At 36.2% G+C, this 22,865-nt stretch overlaps 1 protein-coding gene and 1 non-coding gene across 11 annotated transcripts; both read right to left on the bottom strand.

Annotated features, from left to right (window-relative positions):
• Nucleotides 1-3,604: 3,604 nt before the first annotated feature.
• LOC148874267 (putative galacturonosyltransferase 4) lies at nucleotides 3,605-8,840 on the bottom strand. 10 transcript variants are annotated; one of them, XM_088965091.1, is made up of 11 exons: nucleotides 8,246-8,793; nucleotides 8,103-8,137; nucleotides 7,966-8,010; nucleotides 7,721-7,847; nucleotides 7,227-7,477; nucleotides 6,111-6,364; nucleotides 5,512-5,869; nucleotides 5,330-5,414; nucleotides 4,839-5,044; nucleotides 4,393-4,696; nucleotides 3,605-3,958 (listed from the first exon to the last, which is right to left on the bottom strand). In XM_088965091.1, the coding sequence occupies exons 1-10, from the start codon at nucleotides 8,343-8,345 to the stop codon at nucleotides 4,421-4,423; spliced, it is 1,737 nt and encodes a 578-aa protein (XP_088821217.1). In that variant the 5' UTR covers nucleotides 8,346-8,793; the 3' UTR covers nucleotides 3,605-3,958; nucleotides 4,393-4,420. The 10 variants fall into 10 exon arrangements, with proteins under 10 accessions (XP_088821217.1, XP_088821218.1, XP_088821212.1 ...); XM_088965092.1 differs by having other exon boundaries at nucleotides 4,398-4,696; XM_088965086.1 differs by having other exon boundaries at nucleotides 4,839-5,414.
• Nucleotides 8,841-18,547: 9,707 nt separating this feature from the next.
• Nucleotides 18,548-18,654, bottom strand: LOC148874266 (small nucleolar RNA R71). The gene has a single exon (XR_016106122.1). It is a non-coding gene; the product is annotated as a small nucleolar RNA R71 (small nucleolar RNA).
• Nucleotides 18,655-22,865: the final 4,211 nt, after the last annotated feature.

Here is a 22,865-nt window from a genome sequence, read left to right as displayed (position 1 = left end):
CCAAATGAGGCCTAATTACTTGAGATTCATTACTCTGAGCAAAGGGCCATTAATGGGCTGCTTCCTCCAAGGCCAGACTTCTGCCTGAGATCTATAATCATTCCCAATTAGTAGTATAGAACAAGGAAATCTGAGCCCACTACAGTGGCCAAGGTAACTTTTGCAAGATTGTGGTTGTTTCTAAATAGTTTGGATTTCCTACCCATGACAACTTATCCACACCTACCCACATAACATCATAGCCGCATATGGAGGATATCCCATCCTTCTACATGTTATTATGCACGGGAGGTGTTTCCAATTCACAGAGGTAATGTTTTGTGGGTAGGCATGGATAGAGTTGTTTTGGGTAGGAGATCCAGAGTCGTTTTTAAGCCCAAACCAGAAACCAATCATTTTTCCAAAGTGGCTTTGCAGACCAGCGTGGCTAGACCTAGAATCATATCTTAGACGGTATTTGGGAGGAATTTGGATTAACTGAACATGATGGTTGTTCAATGGGCTGTGGAACTAATGATAATCTTCCACGTTAATAATAAACCATGAGCTCCAGTGCAAAAGATATGGGTCTCATGTATTTTATTAACGGTGTGAAACACTATCACTGATTCCACAACTTGCTGAACAGCCGCATTCAACTAATCTTACTCGTTTGAGGGTGGTTATTGTTTTTAAACGAGCTTTTCAAAATACTGCATACTAGATAAGCAGTTTATGAGTGTTTGGTGAAAGACAATTATCTTAAACGTGGGGTGGTATAAGTATTTTGAGCACAAAAGGATGTGCCAAAAATGCAATAAGCACTTCTTTTGAAAAAAGCCAAAATTTTTTATTTGGGAGTGCTTATATTAAAAATAAGTGATTTTCATTTGGCACCCAACTTTTTCAAGTGCTTATTTTATTTCATATTGGGCATTTAGTAGTCTTTTTCTCTAATAAAGTAATAAGCACCTAAATAATCATTTGTAACTATTTTGCCCTTCATTTTCTTTCAAATTTTACAAAAGCACTTCTAAAGTACTTTTACAGAAGTACTTTTATGAAAGTACTTTTATGAAAACATTTTTATAAAAGTACTTTAATAAAAACACTTTCACAAAAGAACTTTAATAAAAACACTTTTACAGAAGTACTTTTATAAAATTAAACTAAGAATAGTTTTATAAGTGCTATTTTAAAACTCAAATAGGGATAATTTTGAAAGAAAAAAATTGAATAAGTACTTACACAATAAAACTTAAAAAAAAAAAAACTAGAAATTTAGACTTAAAAAATAAACCATTATTTTTAAAATAAACACTTATTTCAGACTTATTTTTCAAACACTAATAAATGCTTAATGGTATAATCCCGGCCTAAATAAATACTTATTTTTAAACACTTCCAAATATGCTAAACGCAGGCTTAATAGCTTTAGTTACAATTACACAGCACGTTGTATTGTATAAGAATAACATAATAAATTGGATCACGCAAAAAAATAATATTTGCCCAACAAAATGCAATTAAAACATTTAACAGTGATTTCCCGCCCTCTTTTCAAGGTGAAACAAAAGGAGGCAGAGGAATCTTTCTGTTGTCTCCTGATTTGCTTTGCTGTCTCTGAAGTTTGAAAGACTCGAGACTGACTAGCTCCCAACCCAAAGCCACAATTCACTGAATCATTATTTAACATATTAACACTGAAAGATGAATTCCGTAGCCAATAAATAAAACAATTCTTTTTGGCAAGAACCAAACGAAAACCAACAAATAAAACAATTCTCTTTGGCAAAGAACCAAACGAAAAGTAACGATTCATTGAGGAGAAAGAATAGACGCAAATGCTTATGCAGTGTGCAGTTGTGCATTAACAACCCAAACACGCCGTGTCTTGGCCATCAACCAATTGTAGTGATGGGTGGCTTGTGGATTCGAAGGCCACCTCACATATGACCTTGCTAATGAATCAATGATGAATGAACCACCACACTAGGCAGCTATAGAAAATGTAAATTCAATCAAAGAAAAAGAAAAATTCCAACTCAGACCACACAAAAATAAAAATAAAAATATATGGTGGAGAACCAAGCAAGAGGGGTTCTAAATGGTAAGTACAAGGATAACAAGACCCATTTCTCTGGGCTTGGGGTCCACCATGTGACAACTGACGACTGCAGCAACGCCATCACTGCCATCATGCGCCTCTCTCGTTAGTCATTTCCATTTTTTTATTTTTTCACTCTTGCCAATGAGAGAGGGACTACGAGACACGTACATTATACAAAGGCTCGTGCTGAAATGATGCTAAAACCCTATTTTGGACTGATTTTAAGAAATTCTAAATGAATATTTTCGTGTCTTTTTACATTTTATTCTTCTATAGAAAAATGCACGGAATTACGTGTATATGTCAACTCATATCTTAATCCTTGGATCCATTGCAAGCTGGGAAGGGAATTTATCTATTTTCATCATTACTAATCAACAATAAGAGAGGTATTATTATTAATTAGGAAGGGGATCTGCTCCTGCGCCTTACATGTACATCCACCGCTCCCATGAATAATTATGTTTCCAATGCATGATAAAATGTACATGTGAGGCGCGTGTGAGACACCCTTTGTGACGGGAAGATCCAATCTCTATTAATTAATGGTTTTAACGGTCACCTATGAGGCTCCAACCCTACCACCCAGTAAGCAGTACTTGACAGAAATAGATACTGGACAAATGAAAAGATTGCTTCTTCAGAATAAAACAAAACAAAATGAAATGAAATAAAATAAACAGAAATCATTGCAAATTCTAATTCATATTTGCTCTAGTTTTTATTTACTTTGATTTAGGTTACACACCAAAAATACAAAGTTAAGTCATGATTTGCAGTCAACTCATTTAGATTCGTACTTTTTGCACCATTGACTCAATTTGGAAAGAGTACAAATACATTAGTGTAAATAATAAAAAATATAAGGTTTTGAACTCTACAAATATAAGATTTATATTTGCACCCCTTCCAAAGTTCCAAACTAAGCCATTATAAATGAAATTGCACTTCAAAGAAATAAGGCATAAAACCCGGTAGTTGTCGCTTTCCAATGAGGCAAACAAGGGTGTAAGTAGGGGTGGCCACGAGCCAATCTCTTCACGAGTTACTCGAGCTTGGCTAGTAAAACTCAACTCGGCTTAGTTTAAATCGAGCTTCAAGTCGAGATTGAACCTAATTTGTAGGCTCAATTAATAAATGAGCCAAGCTCAAGCCTAATAGAATTTGGCTCGTGAGGCTCGGAAGTCGAGCTTGAATATCTATCTAACTCGAGCTCGAGCTCAAGCCTTATACTTCCTAGGCAAGCCAAACTCAAGCCTCATACTATTTAGCTCAGCTCGGCTCGAATCCACCCCTAGGTGTAAAATAAGAAGCATCTCATTCTCATAAGTTGTCTTTAGGATGTGGTGTTGAATTAGAATGGCAGTACGGAATCCGCAACTAAGTGGATAATGAAAATGACCATCCAAAATTCCAAATAGCTATCTTTGGAATCGGGTAATTAAATATATTCATCCCACCAATAACCGATAGAGAAAATGCAATATGAAAAGTATGTGTTTGGTTTCGTTTACATTTTTTCACTCAACATTTGTACTTTATTTGCTTGCAAAACTGAGAAAGTTAATAATTACAACCGTTTATGACAATTAGGCACCACTAGGCTCCATATCGACGTAACAGTGAAAAAACGCCTGACTGTTTCTGAAAGCTTTAAAAAATAAAGTCCCCAAACGATAGGCGTGCACAAAAACTGAAGTCCACTTATGCCATTCTCGATGCGTACGGAAGAGCAAGAGAGAGAATCTGTTGAAGTGATGCCTATGTGGCAGCATTTATTAAATAAACACCCACGGAACCAAACACACTGGAAATCCGCTACTTACCATGTTCCGCAAGGCCCATCTTTGAAGATGAACAGAACACAACCTAAGAGAATAATTATCAAAAATATTTACTGAAAATCACATTTACATGACAACTTCTAAGAAGATTAAGGCTGCATTTTAAGGACTTATCTCCTTTTTCTGCATTTATGTGTCCATAGGGGCATCTTAACTATAAAAAGGAGATAAGTCCTTAAAATAAGAATGCCAAATGCAGCCTAAAAAAACAAAGCAAAAGATACACTGTAGAAGTTAATCACTAATCTCTTGAGACATGTACAAAATATGCATCTGGCACCTTTGCCAGACGGAACCAAAGAGAGTTGATTGAGAAAGTATCACTAACTGGGGTGGGTTCCATTGGAGAAGGTTTGCGCAGAATAAAGAATCAAACTAACAGCTTCTTAAGCAGGAGCAATGTAACAGAGAGATGAAATAATTGGCGTGGAAAAATGAATTTTTGAAGGTTGAAAGTACCATACATAGGGCCGAGCTGCTTATCAGCTTATGAATTGATGTTGCACTCTCGCAGATAGACTTCATCATAGTTGACAAATTTGGCCCAGTAGTTTCGGTACTGAGGCAAGCCTATCTCAAGCCATGGTTTCATGTTTCCATTATAGTGAATAACAGCTGCTTGCTCAATCTCCTCCAGATTAATATTTGGATTGTAGCCAAGACCCAGGACATGCCAAGACCTATCAAGAGCAAACGTACGATTCCAAAATGTTATCAGACCAGGTGGAAGGGTTCCCAACTTCCACAACTGTCTGTCCTGGTTCTGTGTAACAAAAAAAGCATACAAGAAAAAACAGAAGTCAATAATTGTTTTGTGGTAATACACAAAAACAATATGAAAAAATTAAAACATCTATTGATTTAGAGCCAGTGTATTATGCAATTGATAAACAGTTCTCTCTTACCAGTTTCTGCCATGTGTGGTACACCTCTGTTATGTTCTGCTTTTTCCATTCATCCAGATCAAATATATTCATTCCATATGCCCATCCACAAGCATGAGGATCGAAGTTCTTAGAAATGAGTGGATTTGAGAAGTTGAGATAACGACCAAACCGGTGGAAACTCTCACCACATGTCTCAACTGCTCCATTAACTTTTCCTTTCAAATCTAGTGACCAAAGGCCAGTGAGATCCTTCTGTACTACAATATCATCATCTAAGAATAGCAATTTACTGAGATTTGGGAAGATCTCTGGTAAGTAAAATCTAAGATGGTTTAAGATTGATAGGTATTTGGGGTTACGAAATTTCAAATTTGAATCAGAGTTTGAGCGGTGAGTCTTGAAGTAATAATCTATCATAGATGGAGAACCAAGCTGCTTGAGAACTGGACTATAACTTGAATTTAGCCATGTGAAATCTTCAATGTTCTCAACCTGGATTGTAGCTTTACCTGGTGGATTAGCTAGAAACCACATCCTCATTGCAGCATAATTAAGCCTGTCAGTTACAATGTGGAAAACATGGTTCTCTGGATCCTACAGAATAGAACGAATCACCATCAATTAAAAAAAAAAAACCCAAGTATTGAGACAATATTTGATTATGCCTTGTTTCTATATCCCACAGCTTTACCTTTGTGTTGGAAATAGTTGAGTTTACAACAACCGCAGTTGCCAATATGTTGTCCGAAAATATAGCATAGTGGTACAGCATCGCGTCTTCTAGTTTCTCTTGATTCGGAAACTGCTGTTGGCTAGAATTCAGGGAATAGTATTCAGTTGAGAGGCGTAAAGGGAGGCAGTGAAGACCCTTTGGAAGGGTCTTTGCTGCAAGTTGTGTCAGGAACATGGTTTGCTTCTTGTGTGCTTTGAGCTGCTCTTCTGTTGAGTGAAGTATAGCACGAAGCTTCTTTACTATAGTTGCACAGTCATCTTGAATTTGCTTACCCTTAGCCAATACTTGCTCCATTGCCTTCAGTTTGTCATAGGCACTGGGTTCAGAAATCATAGCTCAGAAAATGAAATTGACAAAAAACTCAATTAAAGGAGAAGAACAATAGATTAATTGAGAAATTACATAAAGAAATCATTAGAAGAGAGCTAATAAAATAAAATATCATATAAATGCACGGTTGCACACACACATACATGCATGCAAACTGCAGCCAAAAATATTCCTTCACTCCCTTTTAAAATGGAAACTGAGCTAACAATCTCATTTCAAGGACTTACTTCCTAGAGAGCTGGGAATCCTTGGTTGCATCACCAAGTGCTCTTTGAATTTCTTTCATCCGCAACCGAAGCTCCTTTATGAAGTCGGGGTTGTTTCGAGTAGCACTAAGCCCAAGGTAAACCCTTGCCCTGATCAACTGATCTTTAAGCTGCCGGACACGTACATCTGGCATAACTGTTTGGTCAATCTGTTGCTTCGGTTTTGCCTTTACATGAGCAGAGGTTTTTGCAGATCGTTGCTTATTTACATTTTCCTGGGGAAAAGGCAAAAAGTAAATTAAGCTCACTAGTCTATTTATTTTCATATTCTTTTTTCACTTAAATTGAGAAAAAAAAAACAGCCAAACTTCTATTCTAATACTAGACTAAACTAGAAATCATTTTTCTCCTACCAGAACAAAGATGAAGGAAGTTTGTCAGAAAGTTGTATGGTGGTTGCTAAATTGTTGGATAAAATGGCTTACCCCATTCATTCAACAAGCTATGTATTGATAAACCATAAATTCTCATATAATTAAATTTTAATGGAATTATTAATTGATAAAAAAAAAGGAAAAAGAAAAAGAATAAAAGAAGTCAAAATCAAGAATTCTCCTAAATGTTTAGAATGACATGATATATTGTTGTTTAATTTTCATTTCAAAAGTCTATTGTACCCCAGAGCAGAAAGAAAAGGTCAAATGTTCATAATTAGAATTTTGCCCTGCTCCCCTGCAATATCAAATTACCATTCATCTTGGGATTTTCAGGTCCCATATCTCAGAACTGAATTCTGTGACAACTCAATAACCCATATCTAACCCGTTAAAAGGATATTGTAATGACAGTCATTTTAAAAAATTCTAAACACAAACCAATTCTAAGTTTCTAACCAGACATCTAGCCTATTAATTCTTAAGAGAGTCAGACCCCTTGCAAATATAATCCCATCACCACATCTAATAATTACTAAAATCAAAAGATAAAGCCCCTAGAAAACAACAGTCTGAAAAAGAGAAAATGCTTAAAATTTTATATCTATACTAACCAACTAAAGGAGATTTTTTCATGGTTGAAACGTTCTCAAGGGAACTAAAATTGACAGTACAAGCAAACGAAGGGCAACAAGAAAGTTACCAAATTCTCAGAACTGTCATTGGATATCTGCTCAGATAACTTTGGCTTCTCTTCCTTTTCTCTTTTCCCTCGTTCTTCCTGGGTTTTCATATCCCCAGTTGACTCAAATTTCTGTGAGCCATCGCTCCCGTTCTTTGCTTGAGATCCATCAGTTACCTGCTTGATGGGGTTTTCCATTTCTGACCGGTCTCCTTCGTCAGTCATGGATAATACTCTGGTTTTATGCTCCCTCGAGTCTGCCAATGGAAATTCTGCATATAACAAGAAAAATATATGAAGGGTTTCATCTAGAAGAAATTCCTTATTATTAACAGTAATTATTAAAACAAAAGGCACAGGAAGGAACTATTATTTTATCTTAAACTACTGGCTTCAGCAAATTTCTCCGGTAGAAATTGTGCAATTCAAGAACCATAACATATAATTCTAGATTTGAGAAAGTCTCGACTTTGATTTGGATTCTAATGTTTCGGTTTGTGGAAAAAATAAATTACCTTCGAGGGCTGAATCGAGGTGTTTGACGGGGTGCTCTTCGGCCAATCCATCAGAACTTAAAACAGAATTACTCGAATTGTTCGCAAAAACCAATCCAATCGGTTCTTTCAATTTATTATGGGGTTCCTACATAGTTGGAATGGGAAAATAGGTAAGATCTGTAGCTCATAACTCAAACTAAAAATATCGCAGCAAAAAAAAAAAAAACTCAAACTAAAAATAATAAATCAAAGAAGTATATTACTTGGGGGAGCACATTTAATTGCTGTCTGGTTTCACTACTGAAAGTCTGAACAAGAAAATCAAAAAAATAAAACAGATTAAAAATCATATTTTTGATGAAACACGAAGCCGAAACCTCAGATAAAAGAATCTACTCACGAGAGTCGAAAATTTTTCAATAAATTCGCTTCTAGCTGCAGAGCCATCAACATAAAAATATGAAATTAGAGCAGAAAAGGTACAACTTTTTAGCTTTTTTCTCACATTTCTGAAAAAAATAAAAAATAAAAATAAAAACTTACAGGACGAAATTGTGAAGCTTCCAAGCCTGTCTGTATAAAGAACAATCGGTGCAAGAACTGTGACGAACAGCAAGAATAATACTGGTTTCCTCAACCCCATCTTTTCCCAACAGAAAAAAAAAAAAGGTTTTGCTGCAACAGCCAGGCAAAACACCAAGGCTTTCAAAGAAAACCAGTCATTCAAGACGCCAAAATTCGCCGCTAGGAATCGCTCATTCCCCTATAAAGCTATATGCCCATGCTTATTTCATCGGAGATCTGCATCTGTAGAACCGCTAATATGCTCCAAACAAAAACAGCAAAAGATCACCATTGGCCCAAGAAAAAATATAAGAACTTCGTATATTCCAGAAATGCCGGTCAAATTCCGCTACTCTTTCTGAAACAAGAGAAATTTAAGAACAGCTTCTCGATACTACACCTTTGGACCAGAGAAACACTCACATTGAAGAGAAAAACCAGTTAAAACCTTTTGAAGGTGGGGAACAACACTTTTCGGAAAAGAATAAAATAAAACTGAATCTTTAGTTTACAAGGACAATTAATCTAATCTAATATATTTATCTAAACTTATATATATACTTGATACAAAATTAGGCATATGAGGATGAGACGTGGATATATGAGAAAAGAGTAAAAAGTATTTATTTACGATATGCCACTAATCTTCTATCTTTTTCGTATTTGCTAAAAATTGTCGCTTTCGTTTGGGTTTGATTTAACCCGCCCGGTAGGCGTGGATTAGAGTCGAGCCGATTTGAATAAATAGCTATTCGAAATTTAATTTGTTAAGGCAGTACAAGGCTCGAACTCGAGCTTAACTTTGAGTTTGGCTCGATTCGAGTTCGATTTTAGAAAAATGTTATATAAAAATAAAAATATTACTTTATTTATTTATTTATTATTATTATTATTATTATTATTATTATTATTATTATTATTATTATTATTATTATTATATGTATGTACGTATGTATGTATCATTATTATATGTATGTATGTATGTAGTTTTTTGAGCCAGCTCACGAGCCTCACAAGTTGAATTTTATTCGGCTCGAGCTTGTGAAGAGCTCGGCTCGTGGCCACCCCTACCAGCCGGTTGAACCGTTTGAACCATTATCCATTCAAAATTCTAGGTCCAATTTGAGTAAAACCCACAATAAGATAAAAACTGTTGACTTGGTCAAAACTGTCCAACCCAAGTGATTGCATTTGGATAGCTTTTTGAGATCTATACATCCCGAGGAGCCATAGGTGCCTTGCCTTATTATTTTCACCAAAAAACCTTTTTTGACCTCAAATTACAATTTTTTACAAATAAAAAATTTAAAGTTTAACTAAAAAAGGTTTAGGGTTGTCAACGGGTTGGACTTGGTTAAACTCAACTAATTGAACCGCTTGAACCATCACCTACTCAAGATTCTGAGTCTGGTTTGAATAACTCGAAGGGTGATAAAAAATCGTTGATTTGGTAAAAAACCATCTGACCTGGGCGGTTGGACCATTGACCCATTCAACGCAGTGGTCGAGTCACGGATTGCACACTAAATGTGTATGGAAACTTCAAATTTTTAATACCTTTTACAAATAAAAAATTTAAAACTAAACCAAAAAATATTTAGGGTTGTCAATGGGTTGGGTTTGGTCCAACCAGTTAAGCTGCTCAAAGCATCACCCAACCAAGATTTTAGGTCCGGTTTGAGTAAAACCCAATGGGAGGTAAAAAATCGTTGACTTGGTCAATAACTATCCGACCCAAACAATTGGAGAGTTGCCCCGTTTAACCTAGTGACTATGTCATGGGTTGCACACTAAATGTGTATGCAAACTTTAGGAGGACATAACTTTGCACTCCGATGTCCATTTGAGGTTTTTTTTTTTGGGGGGGGGGAGGGGTAACTATTTTTGCCAAAACCCCTTTTTCCCTCGAATTGTAATTTTTAATATTTTTTACAACTAAGAAAACTTAAAACTAAATTAAAAAATATTTAGGTTTCCAACGGGTTGGTTTTGGTTGAACCTGACCAGTTTCACTGCTCAAATTGTCACTCTGTCAAGATTTCAGGTTTGATTTGAGTAAAACCCAGAGGGAGGTAAAAAACCATTGACTTGGCCAAAAAATGTCTAACCCAAACTGTTGGACCATTGACCCATTCAACTCGGTGACCGGGTTATGGTTTACACTCTAAATGTGTTTTACTCCAATGTTTGATTGAGGGTTTTTTTTTTTATTTTAGATAACTTTTCGAGATTTGTGCATCCCAAGGAGCCATAGACACCTTACCTTTCTATTTTCTTAAAAAAAAACATTTTTAGCCTCAAATATGTATATACACATACATACATACATGCATTTACATATATACATATATGTACATATACATATATATACCTAGTGGCAAAAATAGTTCAGCATTTAGTTTGGTTTTTAAAACATTAACTTGGACCAATTCCAATAAAGTTGAGCTTGGTGTTTAGGGCTCAAGCCTGAGCTTGGAGGCCTAAATTCTTATCCAATTCTGACTAACAATGGTCAGGTAGCTCAACAACTAATTAATAGATCAAGCTCAAAAAAAAGTCAAGCTTGGTGTTTTGAGCCTGAGCCTGAGCCTGAGCTCGGAGGCCTAAATTCTTATCCAAGCCTGACCAAGAGTGGGTTAGGTGGCCCAATAGCTTGTTAACAACTCAGACTCAAAAAAGAAAGTCGGGCCTGGTGTTTTGGGTCTAAGCTTGCAAGCCTAAATTCTTGTCCAAGCCCAACCAATAAGTAAATAAATAAATAAAAATTTATTTATTATTGGGATGGGATTGGTGTAGGCTATCTCAAACTAGACTCAAACTATTGACAATCCTACATATTAGGCTTAAGAGAGAAAGAGATAGAGAAATAATTTGTTAGTAAATAAATTATTATTTAATTTAATAATTTAGTAAATTCAATAAATAAAAATTTATGGACAATAATTTACTTAATTTGTTAAAATAAATAAATGAATACTTTAATTTAGTAAAATAAATAAATAAACTCATTTATTATTGGGATGGGAGAGGCACAAGCTATATACCAACTAGACATGTTCATGGGCTGGGTAGCTCGATTGTTCAGCCCGACCCATTAACAATACTGAATTAATTAATTAAATAATTTGAAGTAGCCTTTACCAATCTTGTGTTGATAATTTATAAACTTTTATTTATTTATTTACTTATTTTACTAAATTTTTTAATTAGTTAATAATTTAATAATCTAACAAATTATTATTGCTAGCAAAATAAGACAAAAAGTTATTTAATTAGTTAATAATTTATTATTGGGATGGGAGAGGCACAAGCTATATACCAACTAGACATGTTCATGGGTTGGGTAGCTCGATTGTTTAGCCCGACCCATTAACAATACTGAATTAATTAATTAAATAATTTGAAGTAGCCTTTACCAATCTTGTGTTGATAATTTATAAACTTTTATTTATTTTTTTACTTATTTTACTAAATTTTTTAATTAGTTAATAATCTAACAAATTATTATTGCTAGCAAAATAAGACAAAAAATTATTTAATTAGTTAATAATTTATTTATTTATTAAATTAAATTAGTTATTATTTAACTATTCATAATTATGCCACTATATAAAACAAAAATACAATGACAGAAGTCATCTTTCCCTCTTTCACTCTATTGTGTGATGGCCATAATTATTTATTTATAATTTTATTTTATTAAATTAAATAGATTATTACCCATAACTTTTTATTTATTTTAAATAAATATTTTTCCAATAAACTTTTAATTAAAAAATTTACCTTTCACAATTTTTTTCCTATACAAATTTACCTTTTAATTAAATATATATTTTTTTCAATAAACTTTTTTTTCCAATATATTATTCCATAATGTTTTTGCCCTGCATAGCAAGTGCTTCTAAGCAAAAAGGGAGAAGAGGGAAAACCTGATGGGTGGCGGGTTGTGGGTACTCAGAATCTCATAGTAATCGGTTGAGTGTTTGGTGCTGAGGGTGGTGAAAATTACGCCTAATGCCATTATCAGTTTTGTCTTTTCTTATAGCAAACTGCAAAAGGGCAGAAGGGACTTCAGTATTCAGAGTCGCACATAACCGAGTTAAGTGTTTGGTGCTGAGGTTGGTGTAAATTATGCCTAATGCCATCGATTTTGTCTTTTTCTTATAGAAAAGGGCAGAAGGGAAATAGGGAGAGAGTGAGAGACCGACGCGTGGTGCTCTCTCTACCTCTCTCTCCTTTTTGTCCTCGGAGAACTGAGAGAAGCGTCGTGGGAACCGGTTCGGTTTTGATTTTATTGAATCGACCGATTATATCCCTTCCTTCCCCCATTTTCGTCAGTTTTTTGTCCTTTTCTTATAAGAGAGAGAGAACTGAGAGACCGACGTGTGGCGCTTTCTCTCTCTCTATTTCTTTTTTTTTTTTTTTCTGTCTTTGTAGAACTGAGAAACCGATAGGTTATATTTTTCATGTATATTCGTGGGTATCGGTTAGGTTTCGATCAACTGAGCCAATCGGTTATATCGCTCTCTCCCCGATTTTCATCAGATTTTTGTCCTCTTCTTACGACAAAGGGAGAAAACCGAGAGACCGAACCAGTCAGTTTAAGGAATCGATTGACGAGCAGTGATGAACCAAACCGGTGATCATTGGTTACAGTTTTGGTTAACACCAAAATGGGTGAACCAAATCGGTGGTTAATCGAACTAACTTTAACCAAAGGAAATAAGGGATGGAGTTTTTGATATTTACGATATTTTCAATCATGTGTTCTTATTACAAGTGTCGCGTGGTGCTTTTCAAAATTTTGTTATTTACGGTTTTATCATTCTTCTCTATAGTATTTTGTGAATGATCCCGTAATAATTACGTTGAATCAATAATGTTAAATTTACATTATGAAATTAATAATGTTAAAATTATATTTATTAATATTTTAAATAATTGGTAAAACTTTAAGAAATATTTATTTCAAAAAATAGTTTTTTAATAATTATTAGAATATGGATCATTTTCTATATCATATGGAAAAGATATGATATAAAAAGAGTTTTGACCAATCAAAATCCACCTATGAATTTTGATAAATAACACCTAATTTGCTACCATGTTTATGATTTCAGTTTATTAGTCAATTGTTTTTCGGATATTATTTTTTTCATATCATAGTCGAACCCTTTGTTATACGTAGAGAGTTAATGATTAACTGAGATTGATAGAATGTAGGCAGAAATGGTTATGAATGACCACTTTTGCATTTTTTAAGAATGGATTGAAAATGGTGGTAGTGGGTTGTGAGATTTAACAACAACATTTTAGAAAATGTCACGTCTCTAACTTTCCAAAAAAATGAGAAGGCCACCTAAATGGTGGGGGGTTGTAGCCTAATAATGGGTTATGGGCTTTAGCAGGAATTTCTCAAAAATTGTCACGTGTTTAGCTTTCTAAAAATGAGAAGGTTACTTGTCTAAATGATGGTAGTGAGCTGTGGACTTTAATAGCAACTTCTCAGAAAATGCCATGTGTCTAAATTTGAAAAAACCATGTGTCTAAATGATGGGGGTTGTAGCTTAAAAGCCTTCATTTCTTCTTCTTCTTAGATGTGAGAACTGTGAGCTTGAAATTGAAACGATGGGTAAGTTAGCCAAAAAGGGTTGAAGGTTTTGATACTTACGATTATGTGATTCATTTCTTCTTTCTTATAGCAAAAGGCGATAAGGGAGAGAGTGCCCCATGGCAATTTTCAAAGTTTTGTTATTTAAAAGAGCAGAGAATTGTGACCTTCATCCCTTTTGTAGGTGGTACCTGCATGGACAATGGGTCGCATTGCTACGCTCTTTGAGCTAGTTCAATTAATCAAGGATCTAAATATCGATACGATACGTCCAATACTGGTTGTATTGGTATCGACCGATGGGGATACAGGATACACTATGAATAAACCTGTATCCCCTTAATCGCGTGTATCAGAGCGATACGCCTTCGAATCGGTTCGTATCGTGATGTATCGAAGCGATACGCACCGATTCGGATCGATGTTTTCTCGTGCACATGGGTTTATTTCCAAAAAGTTTTACCTGGTGTGAATCAAACACAAACCTTCCAGTGCCAAAGCCTTAAACGTACACTTGAACCAATAAACAACTTTTCATCTTATGAAATCTAATAAAATAAAATAATTTATTTCTATTCTATTGTCCACATGTAATGCAAAAAAGTTACATTTTTGTTTAATAATTCCAGCAAAAGAAAAAAAAATCAAAACTAATATTTTATAAACTAATAGAATAAATAATTTTTTAAATCCACATTTATATCAAAAAATTGTTTAAGCTCAAGAAATTTCTATGAAAAAGATATTAATAGTAGAATAATTATTTTAGTACTTAATATTTATAAATTTGAACATGACATATAACTCACAATTTTATAAATTATTAATTAATATTTGATGAACTTACAATTTATCTATAATTTTTGAGGACTTTAGCATGGATTTTTATGCCGGTTTTATTAATCTTTGCCTTAATTTAGCTTGATTGCAAGAAAGATTTCAGGGGGAAACAAATCAACAAAAAGAAGGCAAAAGCAAGAAAAGAAAATCCAAAATTTATCAAGTTCAGCCCGGCCCAGCCATGAGAGCAAGAGAATTTCATTCGGCCCAAGAAGAGCAATTGAAACTCTTTGGAAAATCCAAGGGAAGAAGCCTAGCAAAAAGGAAATTTCGGCCCAGCCCATTTTTAGCCCAAATAACAGCCTAGAGTGTAGCCCACTTGAGCTCAAAAGCAAGCTAAGTTGTAGCCAAAATAGCAGCCCAAAGGGAGCTAGGGGCGGCAACTCCTAGATGTTTCTTGAAGAGAAGGAGGGAGCACTCTAGAAGGTTCATGAGGGGTGTAATACACCCAATTCTAGAGACTTCAAGAAGGGGCAAGAGCCCCCTTGAAAAACTATATAAGGAGGCCTCTAGGAGGGGAGAAAGTTGTTCAATTGCTTGAGAGGAAGGCTCTCCCACTCTTAGAGGTTCGGCCACCTTGAGAGAAGAGAAGAGAAGAAGGCTAGGCGCAAGGAAGAAGAAGAAGAAGAGCTGAAGGAAGTTCAAGACAAGCAAGCTAGAAGAGAAGGTGAGTTCAAATTGAGGGTTTGTGATTCAAAGATCTTTTGTAATAAATCATTTGTAGTTTCATTCTCTTTTGATTTGAATTCAGTTTCTTTGTTATATTTTCTTTCTTCTTTCTCCTTGTTTCCATTCTTCCTTGATGTATTTCAGCTTGTAAAATTTCAGTTCAGCAATCTAATTCTTTTTGATTCATTCAAATGGTCATGCATTGTACTTGAAGTTTCTTGAATAAGGGTGTGATTGTAGATTAATTCGGCCAACTAACCTTCAAAACTCAGATTTGAATTCTCAGATCTGAGATTGCAAGATCTGAATTGCTTGAAAGAGAATTCAGATCTGTAATTTTCAGATTGGGCGAATTAATCTACAGCTTGGAATTCCTAGAGTGCTTGAGAGAGACTCTAGGAATTCAGATTTACTATTCAAGAACTGAATTGAATGCAAGGTTAGAGATAACTTGCACAATTCAGTTGGTGATCAATTCAGATTTGAATTGATGCCTTAGAAGTGTTTGAAGAAATGCATGCATGGGGATTAGATTCTTGCTAGAGATAAAAGAACCGTCACTCATGCATAGGATGAACATGCGCTTGAGAGAGGCTGTTCATGACCTTGGGGTTTCACCAAACCAAGGCTCAATCATGATTCATTCGAATGATCCAAATTGATAGATTGCTGAATTCTGAGATTGACATTTATTTACTGTTTACTCTTCTAACCTGAATTGAAGGCAATTGGGCCAATGATTTAGATAGATTTTAATTTAGGATTTCTTAGCTTTCATTAGAGTTTTGATTTATTTGTTGATCAGATAAGAAGTGCTCAATTTAGTGTTGGTAATTGTTTCATAAATCCTCGTGGGAACGATACTTCACTCTCTACTTTATTACTTGAACGGCTAGTGCACTTGCTAGTGTCACAATGAGCAACACATCAAGTTTTTGGCGCCGTTGCCGGGGATTTATAGAAGCAATATTAGGAAACATTGAGCATTCTTAATCTGGTATCATTCAGCACTGCATTCATAGTTGGTTTAATTTGCTTAACTTTACATTTTAGTTTTGAATGCAACTGCTGTACTACTGTAGTTATGTTTCTTCTTTCTTAAGTAGATTACTTTCTTTTTCTGGTTTCAGTTTCATTTTAATAAAGGCATATTTGATTTCTATTCAATCTTGGTGTTGTTCCCTTCAAAAAGAAAAAATTCACAAAAACATGAGTGTTGCAGATCTGAGTTGCATTCGGCACTCAGATCAGCAGATTTCAGATCTGCAGCACTCAGCCAAAAAGAATTGCTTGTGTTTCAGATTTTATTATTCTTTTCTTTCATTACAAAAAGAAAAAAATATATATAAAATGAAAAAAAAAAGAGGGGAGATCTTTTGAACAACAAGAGGAGCAATTGAGAATTCAGATCAGAACTCAGATCTGAGTTCAGATCTGAATTCTGCTACAGCAGATTTGCAACAGTTCAGATCTGAGTTCCTCTGAACTCAGACCTGAACTGATGCAATTTTGAGGGGAATTGGGTGTCATAACCACCCCAATTTACCCTAGGACACTTCTGCTACTCCTCAAAAATAATTTAGTAGCAATAACTGAAGGTAAGGCAATTGAGAATTCAGATCTGAACTCAGACTTGAGTTCAGACCTGAATTCTGCTATTGCAGAACTGCTCAGTTCAGATCTGAGTTCAGATGAACTCAGACCTGAACTGATACAAGTTTAAGGTGAATTGGGTGCCATCATCACCCCAATTCACCCTATGATAAATCCGACATACCCCAAAGGTAATTGGATAGCAAAGAATGAAAAAGAAAATTCAGATCTGAACTGATACAGATCTGAACTATAGTTGAGGACTGAACTGATACAGAGCACATTTTGGATTTTGGGTGACTTGAACATTTGCTTTATCCACTTGTAACCGAGCTACATTAGCTAAGGAGGTGTATGTTTGGATTGAATAATTGTTATGCCTCAGTTATTTAAAAAAAAAAATATTTAGCACTTTCCAAGTATTTCTATTAGCATTCAGATCTGTAGCAGGGCTGCTATAGTACAACAGTTAGCAGACCTGATTTCAGATTTCTACAAAAGTTGTATGGACCGAATAGCTTGCAATACCAAACATTGCAGACCCAATTTTCAGGTCTTAGCAAGTGTTTGATATGCATCAGCTATACAGGTTTGAGCTTCAATTGTAGAGCTTAAAATCCTTAAACCAAGCCTAACTCAGGACTGGTTTTAGTTTATTTCAGATCCTTTTAATATATTTTTCAGATCAGATCTAATTTCAGCCCTAAAGCATCACAGACTTGATTCCAACCTTAATGAATGTATATTGTAGTGTATACCAATGAGTGTGTATGAGATATACAACTTAGATCTGAATTATTATTTGTTAATTTCTCTGGACTAACAATACCAAAGACTTGTAGATCTGAACTCAACTAATTTGGGTCTGAATTCAGATGTTGCAATCGATGGATGTAGATAAAAGAACCTTGAATAAGATGATTGGTTTAAATCTGCTTTTAGTATAATTGGCTTCATTTATTCATGATAGGATGTAGGTTTTGTATTCCAATAATTCACTTTACATTTTCAGTGTGATAGGATTAGTTATTTATTTTCTTTTGTGAATATTGGCATTTTTATTGCTTTGACTTTAACAGTTTATGACAAGCAGACCTGAACTGGAAGAGATCCTTTACGACCCGGAGATTGAACGGACTCTCCGTGTCCGTTTGAGAGCTGCTAAGCAAGTCAGACAAGAAGCACAAGAAATGGCTGAACAAAGAACTATGATGGATTATGCCAAGCCCACCCTCATCGGGACTGTCTCCAGCATTATCAGGCCAACTATTGCTGCCAATAACTTCGAAATTAAACCGGCCATAATCCAAATGATACAAAATACGGTTCAGTTTTGTGGTATGGCCCATGAGGATCCGAATGCCCATATTGCTAACTTCTTGGAAATCTGTGACACCTTCAAACACAATGGGGTAAGTGATGATGCCATCCGGCTGAGGTTATTCCCATTTTCTTTGAAGGATAAAGCCAAAGCTTGGTTGAACTCATTACCGGTAGGATCTATAGCCACATGGGACGAAATGGCCAGCCGTTTTCTCTCTAAATATTTTCCCCCTTCTAAAACTGCTAAAATGAGGAATGACATCACTACTTTTTTCCAGCAAGAGGGGGAATCTTTATATGAGTCATGGGAACGATACAAGGAGCTGTTAAGGAGAGTTCCTCACCATGGCCTCCCCATTTGGCTACAAGTGCAGACTTTCTATAATGGTCTTACTGACTCAAATAAGACCATATTAGATGCTGCAGCCGGAGGATCCATAAATAATAAAACTCCTGAGGTTGCCCATGCACTTATTGAGGAAATGGCAGCCAACAACTATCAATGGCATTCGGAAAGAACTCAAACTAGGAAGCAGCAAGACCTGCATAATGTTGACACTTATACAGCACTATCTGCACAAATAGGAGCACTCAGTAAAAAAATAGATGAAATGCAGATAGCTGCCATGCATGTGCAGCCTCTTAATTGTGAATTGTGTGGGGGAGGCCACATCAGTACAGACTGCCAAGTTGGCAATCAGTTCAGACCATCTATTGAACAAGTTGACTATGTCAGCAATTCGTCAAGACAGCAGGGTTACCAGAGTCACCATACTTTTCATCCAGGATGGAGGGGACATTCAAACCAGTCCTGGCCAAATCAGCATATTTCCAAGCCGTTCCACCAGACTTATCATCAGCCTGAACCAAAATCCAATTTGGAGGAACTGATGACAAAATTTATAGCAGGTGCAGAAACTAGGTTCCAGAACCAGGAAGCCTCAATCAAAAACCTGGAAAACCAAGTGGGGCAATTGGCACAATTAATCTCTTCCAGACTGCCGGGAACTCTTCCAAGCAACACTGAAGTGAATCCACGAGAGCAGGTGTAAGCTATTACCTTAAGAAGTGGAAAAGAGTTGCTTGAGGTAGAAAAGAAGAATTGGGCTGAACCCAAGGCAGAAACAAGCCTTGGAACCAGACAACAGAAGACGGAACAACCAGAAGCACAACAAGGGATGCACCAACAACCGCAAGTTCCATTCCCTAACAGGCTGAAGCAACAAAAATTGGAGAAGGAATTTGGTAAGTTTCTTGAAATTTTTAAAAGTTTACATATTAATATTCCTTTTGCTGATGCTTTAGCCCAGATGCCACACTATGCAAGGTTTTTGAAGGAATTATTGGCAAACAAAAGGAAACTGGGAGATGTGACTACAGTTGCATTAAATGAGGAATGTTCTGCTATCCTTCTGAACAAGCTGCCTCAGAAACTCAAAGATCCAGGGAGTTTCACTATTCCTTGTACCATTGGCAATTTAAAAATTGAAAAAGCTTTATGTGACCTGGGAGCTAGCATCAATTTAATGCCATATTCTATCTTCAAGAAATTGGGGTTGAATGAACCCCAACCCACTAGAGTGGCATTACAATTGGCTGATAGATCCATTAGACATCCTAGGGGGATCATAGAAGATGTGTTAGTTAAAGTTGACAAATTCATTTTTCCAGTTGATTTCATTGTGTTAGACATGCAAGAAGATGTGGAGGTCCCGCTTATCCTAGGGAGACCTTTCCTGGCTACCAGGAAAGCAATGATTGATGTCCAACAAGGACAACTCAGCCTTAGGATACAAGATGAGGAGATAATTTTTAAAATGTCTGATGTTATGAAACATGCACCCTCTAGTGATGATTCTTGTTTTATGATTGATGCCATTGAATTGACAATTGATGAATGCTTCCAGGTAAGTAGAATAACTGATCCTCTTGAACTCTGCCTCCAGCAGGGAGAACTTGAAGAAGCAAAAAATGAAAAAATAAACCTCATGATAGCATACCTGAACGATAAGCCTCAATTCAAGGGAAAGGGGTTTCTTAAATTAGAGAACTTAGGCAAATTGCCTGGACCATCAGGTAAGCCATCACCCCAAGAACCCCCCACCCTTGAACTAAAGCAATTACCATCCCATTTAGAGTATGCTTTCCTTGAGGAACCATCAGATCTCCCCGTGATAATTTCCGCAGCGCTGAATCCCTTACAAAGAGAAAAATTATTAAGAGTGCTGCGGGAACACAAAAATGCTATAGCTTGGAAGGTAGAAGATATCAAAGGCATTAATCCATCAATCTGCACTCACAGAATTTTGATGGAAGAGGACAGCAAGCCTTCCGTTCAACCCCAAAGGCGCCTGAACCCCAACATGAAAGAAGTAGTAAAGGCTGAAATAATTAAGTTGTTAGATGCTGTGATCATTTATCCTATTTCTGATAGTTCTTGGGTAAGCCCTGTGCAAGTTGTGCCCAAAAAAGGGGGTACGACTGTTGTTCCAAATGAGAAAAATGAACTCATCCCTACTAGAACCATTACCGGATGGCGTGTGTGTATTGACTATAGAAAATTAAATGAAGCCACCCGGAAGGACCATTTCCCTCTCCCATTTATGGATCAAATGTTGGAGAGGCTAGCCGGGCATGAGTATTATTGTTTCTTGGATGGATATTCAGGGTATAACCAGATACCAATTGCACCAGAAGATCAAGAAAAGACCACTTTTACTTGCCCATATGGAACCTTTGCATACCGAAGGATGCCCTTTGGGTTATGCAATGCCCCAGCAACCTTTCAGCAATGTATGATGTCTATATTTTCTGATATGGTTGAAAAATTTATTGAGATCTTCATGGATGATTTTTCAGTTTTTGGCTCTTCTTTTAATGCATGTTTGAATAATCTGGAACAGGTGCTTACTAGATGTAAAGAAACACATCTTGTGTTGAATTGGGAGAAATGTCATTTTATGGTGCAAGAAGGCATAGTGCTTGGACACAAGATCTCTCAAAGAGGTATAGAAGTCGACAAGGCCAAGGTGGAGGCAATTGAAAAATTGCCAACCCCAACATCTGTTCGTTCTTTGAGAAGTTTCTTAGGACATGTCGGATTCTATAGAAGGTTTATTAAAGACTTCTCAAAAATTTCCAAGCCATTATCTACCTTGCTTCAGAAAGAAGTGCCTTTTGAATTTTCAACTGAATGCCTTCATGCTTTCAACATCTTGAAAGACAAATTGATCCATGCACCTATCATGGTAGCACCAGATTGGACCCTCCCATTTGAATTGATGTGTGATGCAAGTGATTTTGCTATAGGAGCTGTTTTAGGACAAAGAATGAACAAACATTTTCAGCCAATTTACTATGCTAGCAGAACCTTGACTGGACCCCAACTCAATTACACCACCACAGAAAAGGAGCTGCTAGCAGTAATATTTGCACTTGATAAGTTTCGTTCATATCTGATATTATCCAAGGTTGTTGTCCACACAGATCACTCGGCATTAAGGCACTTGCTTACCAAGCAAAACTCAAAACCAAGACTGATCAGGTGGATCCTTTTATTGCAAGAGTTTGACATTGAGATTAGAGACCTGAAGGGTGCTGCAAACCTGGCTGCTGACCATCTCTCCCGGTTGGACACGGTAAGCTCAAAAGAGGAGATAACCAGCAACATTCGAGAAGAATTTCCGGATGAGCAGTTGTACTCAATACAGAAATACTCATATCCTTGGTATGCTGATTTTGCTAATTATCTAGCTGCACAAGTCCTTCCTCCTAACCTTTCATATCAACAGAAAAAGAAATTCTTTTCTGATGTAAAATACTATCTGTGGGAGGAACCCTTTTTGTATAAATTGTGTGCAGATCAGATCATAAGGAGATGTGTCCCCGAGGAGGAGATGGAGTCGGTACTCCAATTTTGCCATGATAAAGAAGCAGGAGGTCATTTTGGAGCTAGTCGCACTGCAGCCAAGGTTTTGCAATCAGGTTTTTATTGGCCCACACTTTTCAAAGATGCCCATCGGTATGTGTCCACATGTGACAAATGCCAAAGATCGGGAAACATTTCCCGACGGAATGAAATGCCCCTTTCCAATATTTTAATCTGTGAAATCTTTGATGTTTGGGGTATAGATTTCATGGGACCTTTCCCGAATTCTTTTGGGAATAAGTACATCCTCGTTGCAGTTGACTATGTATCCAAATGGGTAGAAGCCATGGCTTTACCCACAAATGACTCAAGAAGGGTGGTACACTTCCTAAAGAAGCTATTCTCCCGATTTGGCACTCCGCGAGCTATAATTAGTGATAGGGGAACTCACTTCTGCAATAGCCAATTTGAGAGGTTAATGCAGAAATATGGAATTACACATAAATTAGCTACCCCTTATCACCCTCAAACCAGTGGCCAAGTGGAGTTGGATAACAGGGAACTCAAAAGAATTCTGGAAAAGACCGTAGCATCCGCCAGAAAAGATTGGTCCATCAAATTAGATGATGCATTATGGGCATACAGAACTGCATTTAAGACACCCATTGGCATGTCCCCCTACAGATTGGTCTTTG

This window comes from Nelumbo lutea, chromosome 1 (genome assembly GCF_056320005.1).
Source record: "Nelumbo lutea isolate HS-2025 chromosome 1, American lotus-T2T, whole genome shotgun sequence".
NCBI lineage: Eukaryota > Viridiplantae > Streptophyta > Magnoliopsida > Proteales > Nelumbonaceae > Nelumbo > Nelumbo lutea.
Note: the sequence above shows the minus strand (reverse complement) of the source record. Positions and strands in the feature narration are given on the sequence as shown.

Bases quoted from the DNA above. Each gene is read 5' to 3' on its own strand.
- LOC148874267 (XM_088965086.1), bottom strand. From the start codon at position 8,345: ATGGGGTTGAGGAAACCAGTATTATTCTTGCTGTTCGTCACAGTTCTT. The intron at 8,138-8,245 runs GTAAGTTTTTAT...ATGGCTCTGCAG, and splicing joins AAGCTTCACAATTTCGTCCT to CTAGAAGCGAATTTATTGAA. The intron at 4,697-4,838 runs GTAAGAGAGAAC...TTTGTTACACAG, and splicing joins ACCACACATGGCAGAAACTG to AACCAGGACAGACAGTTGTG.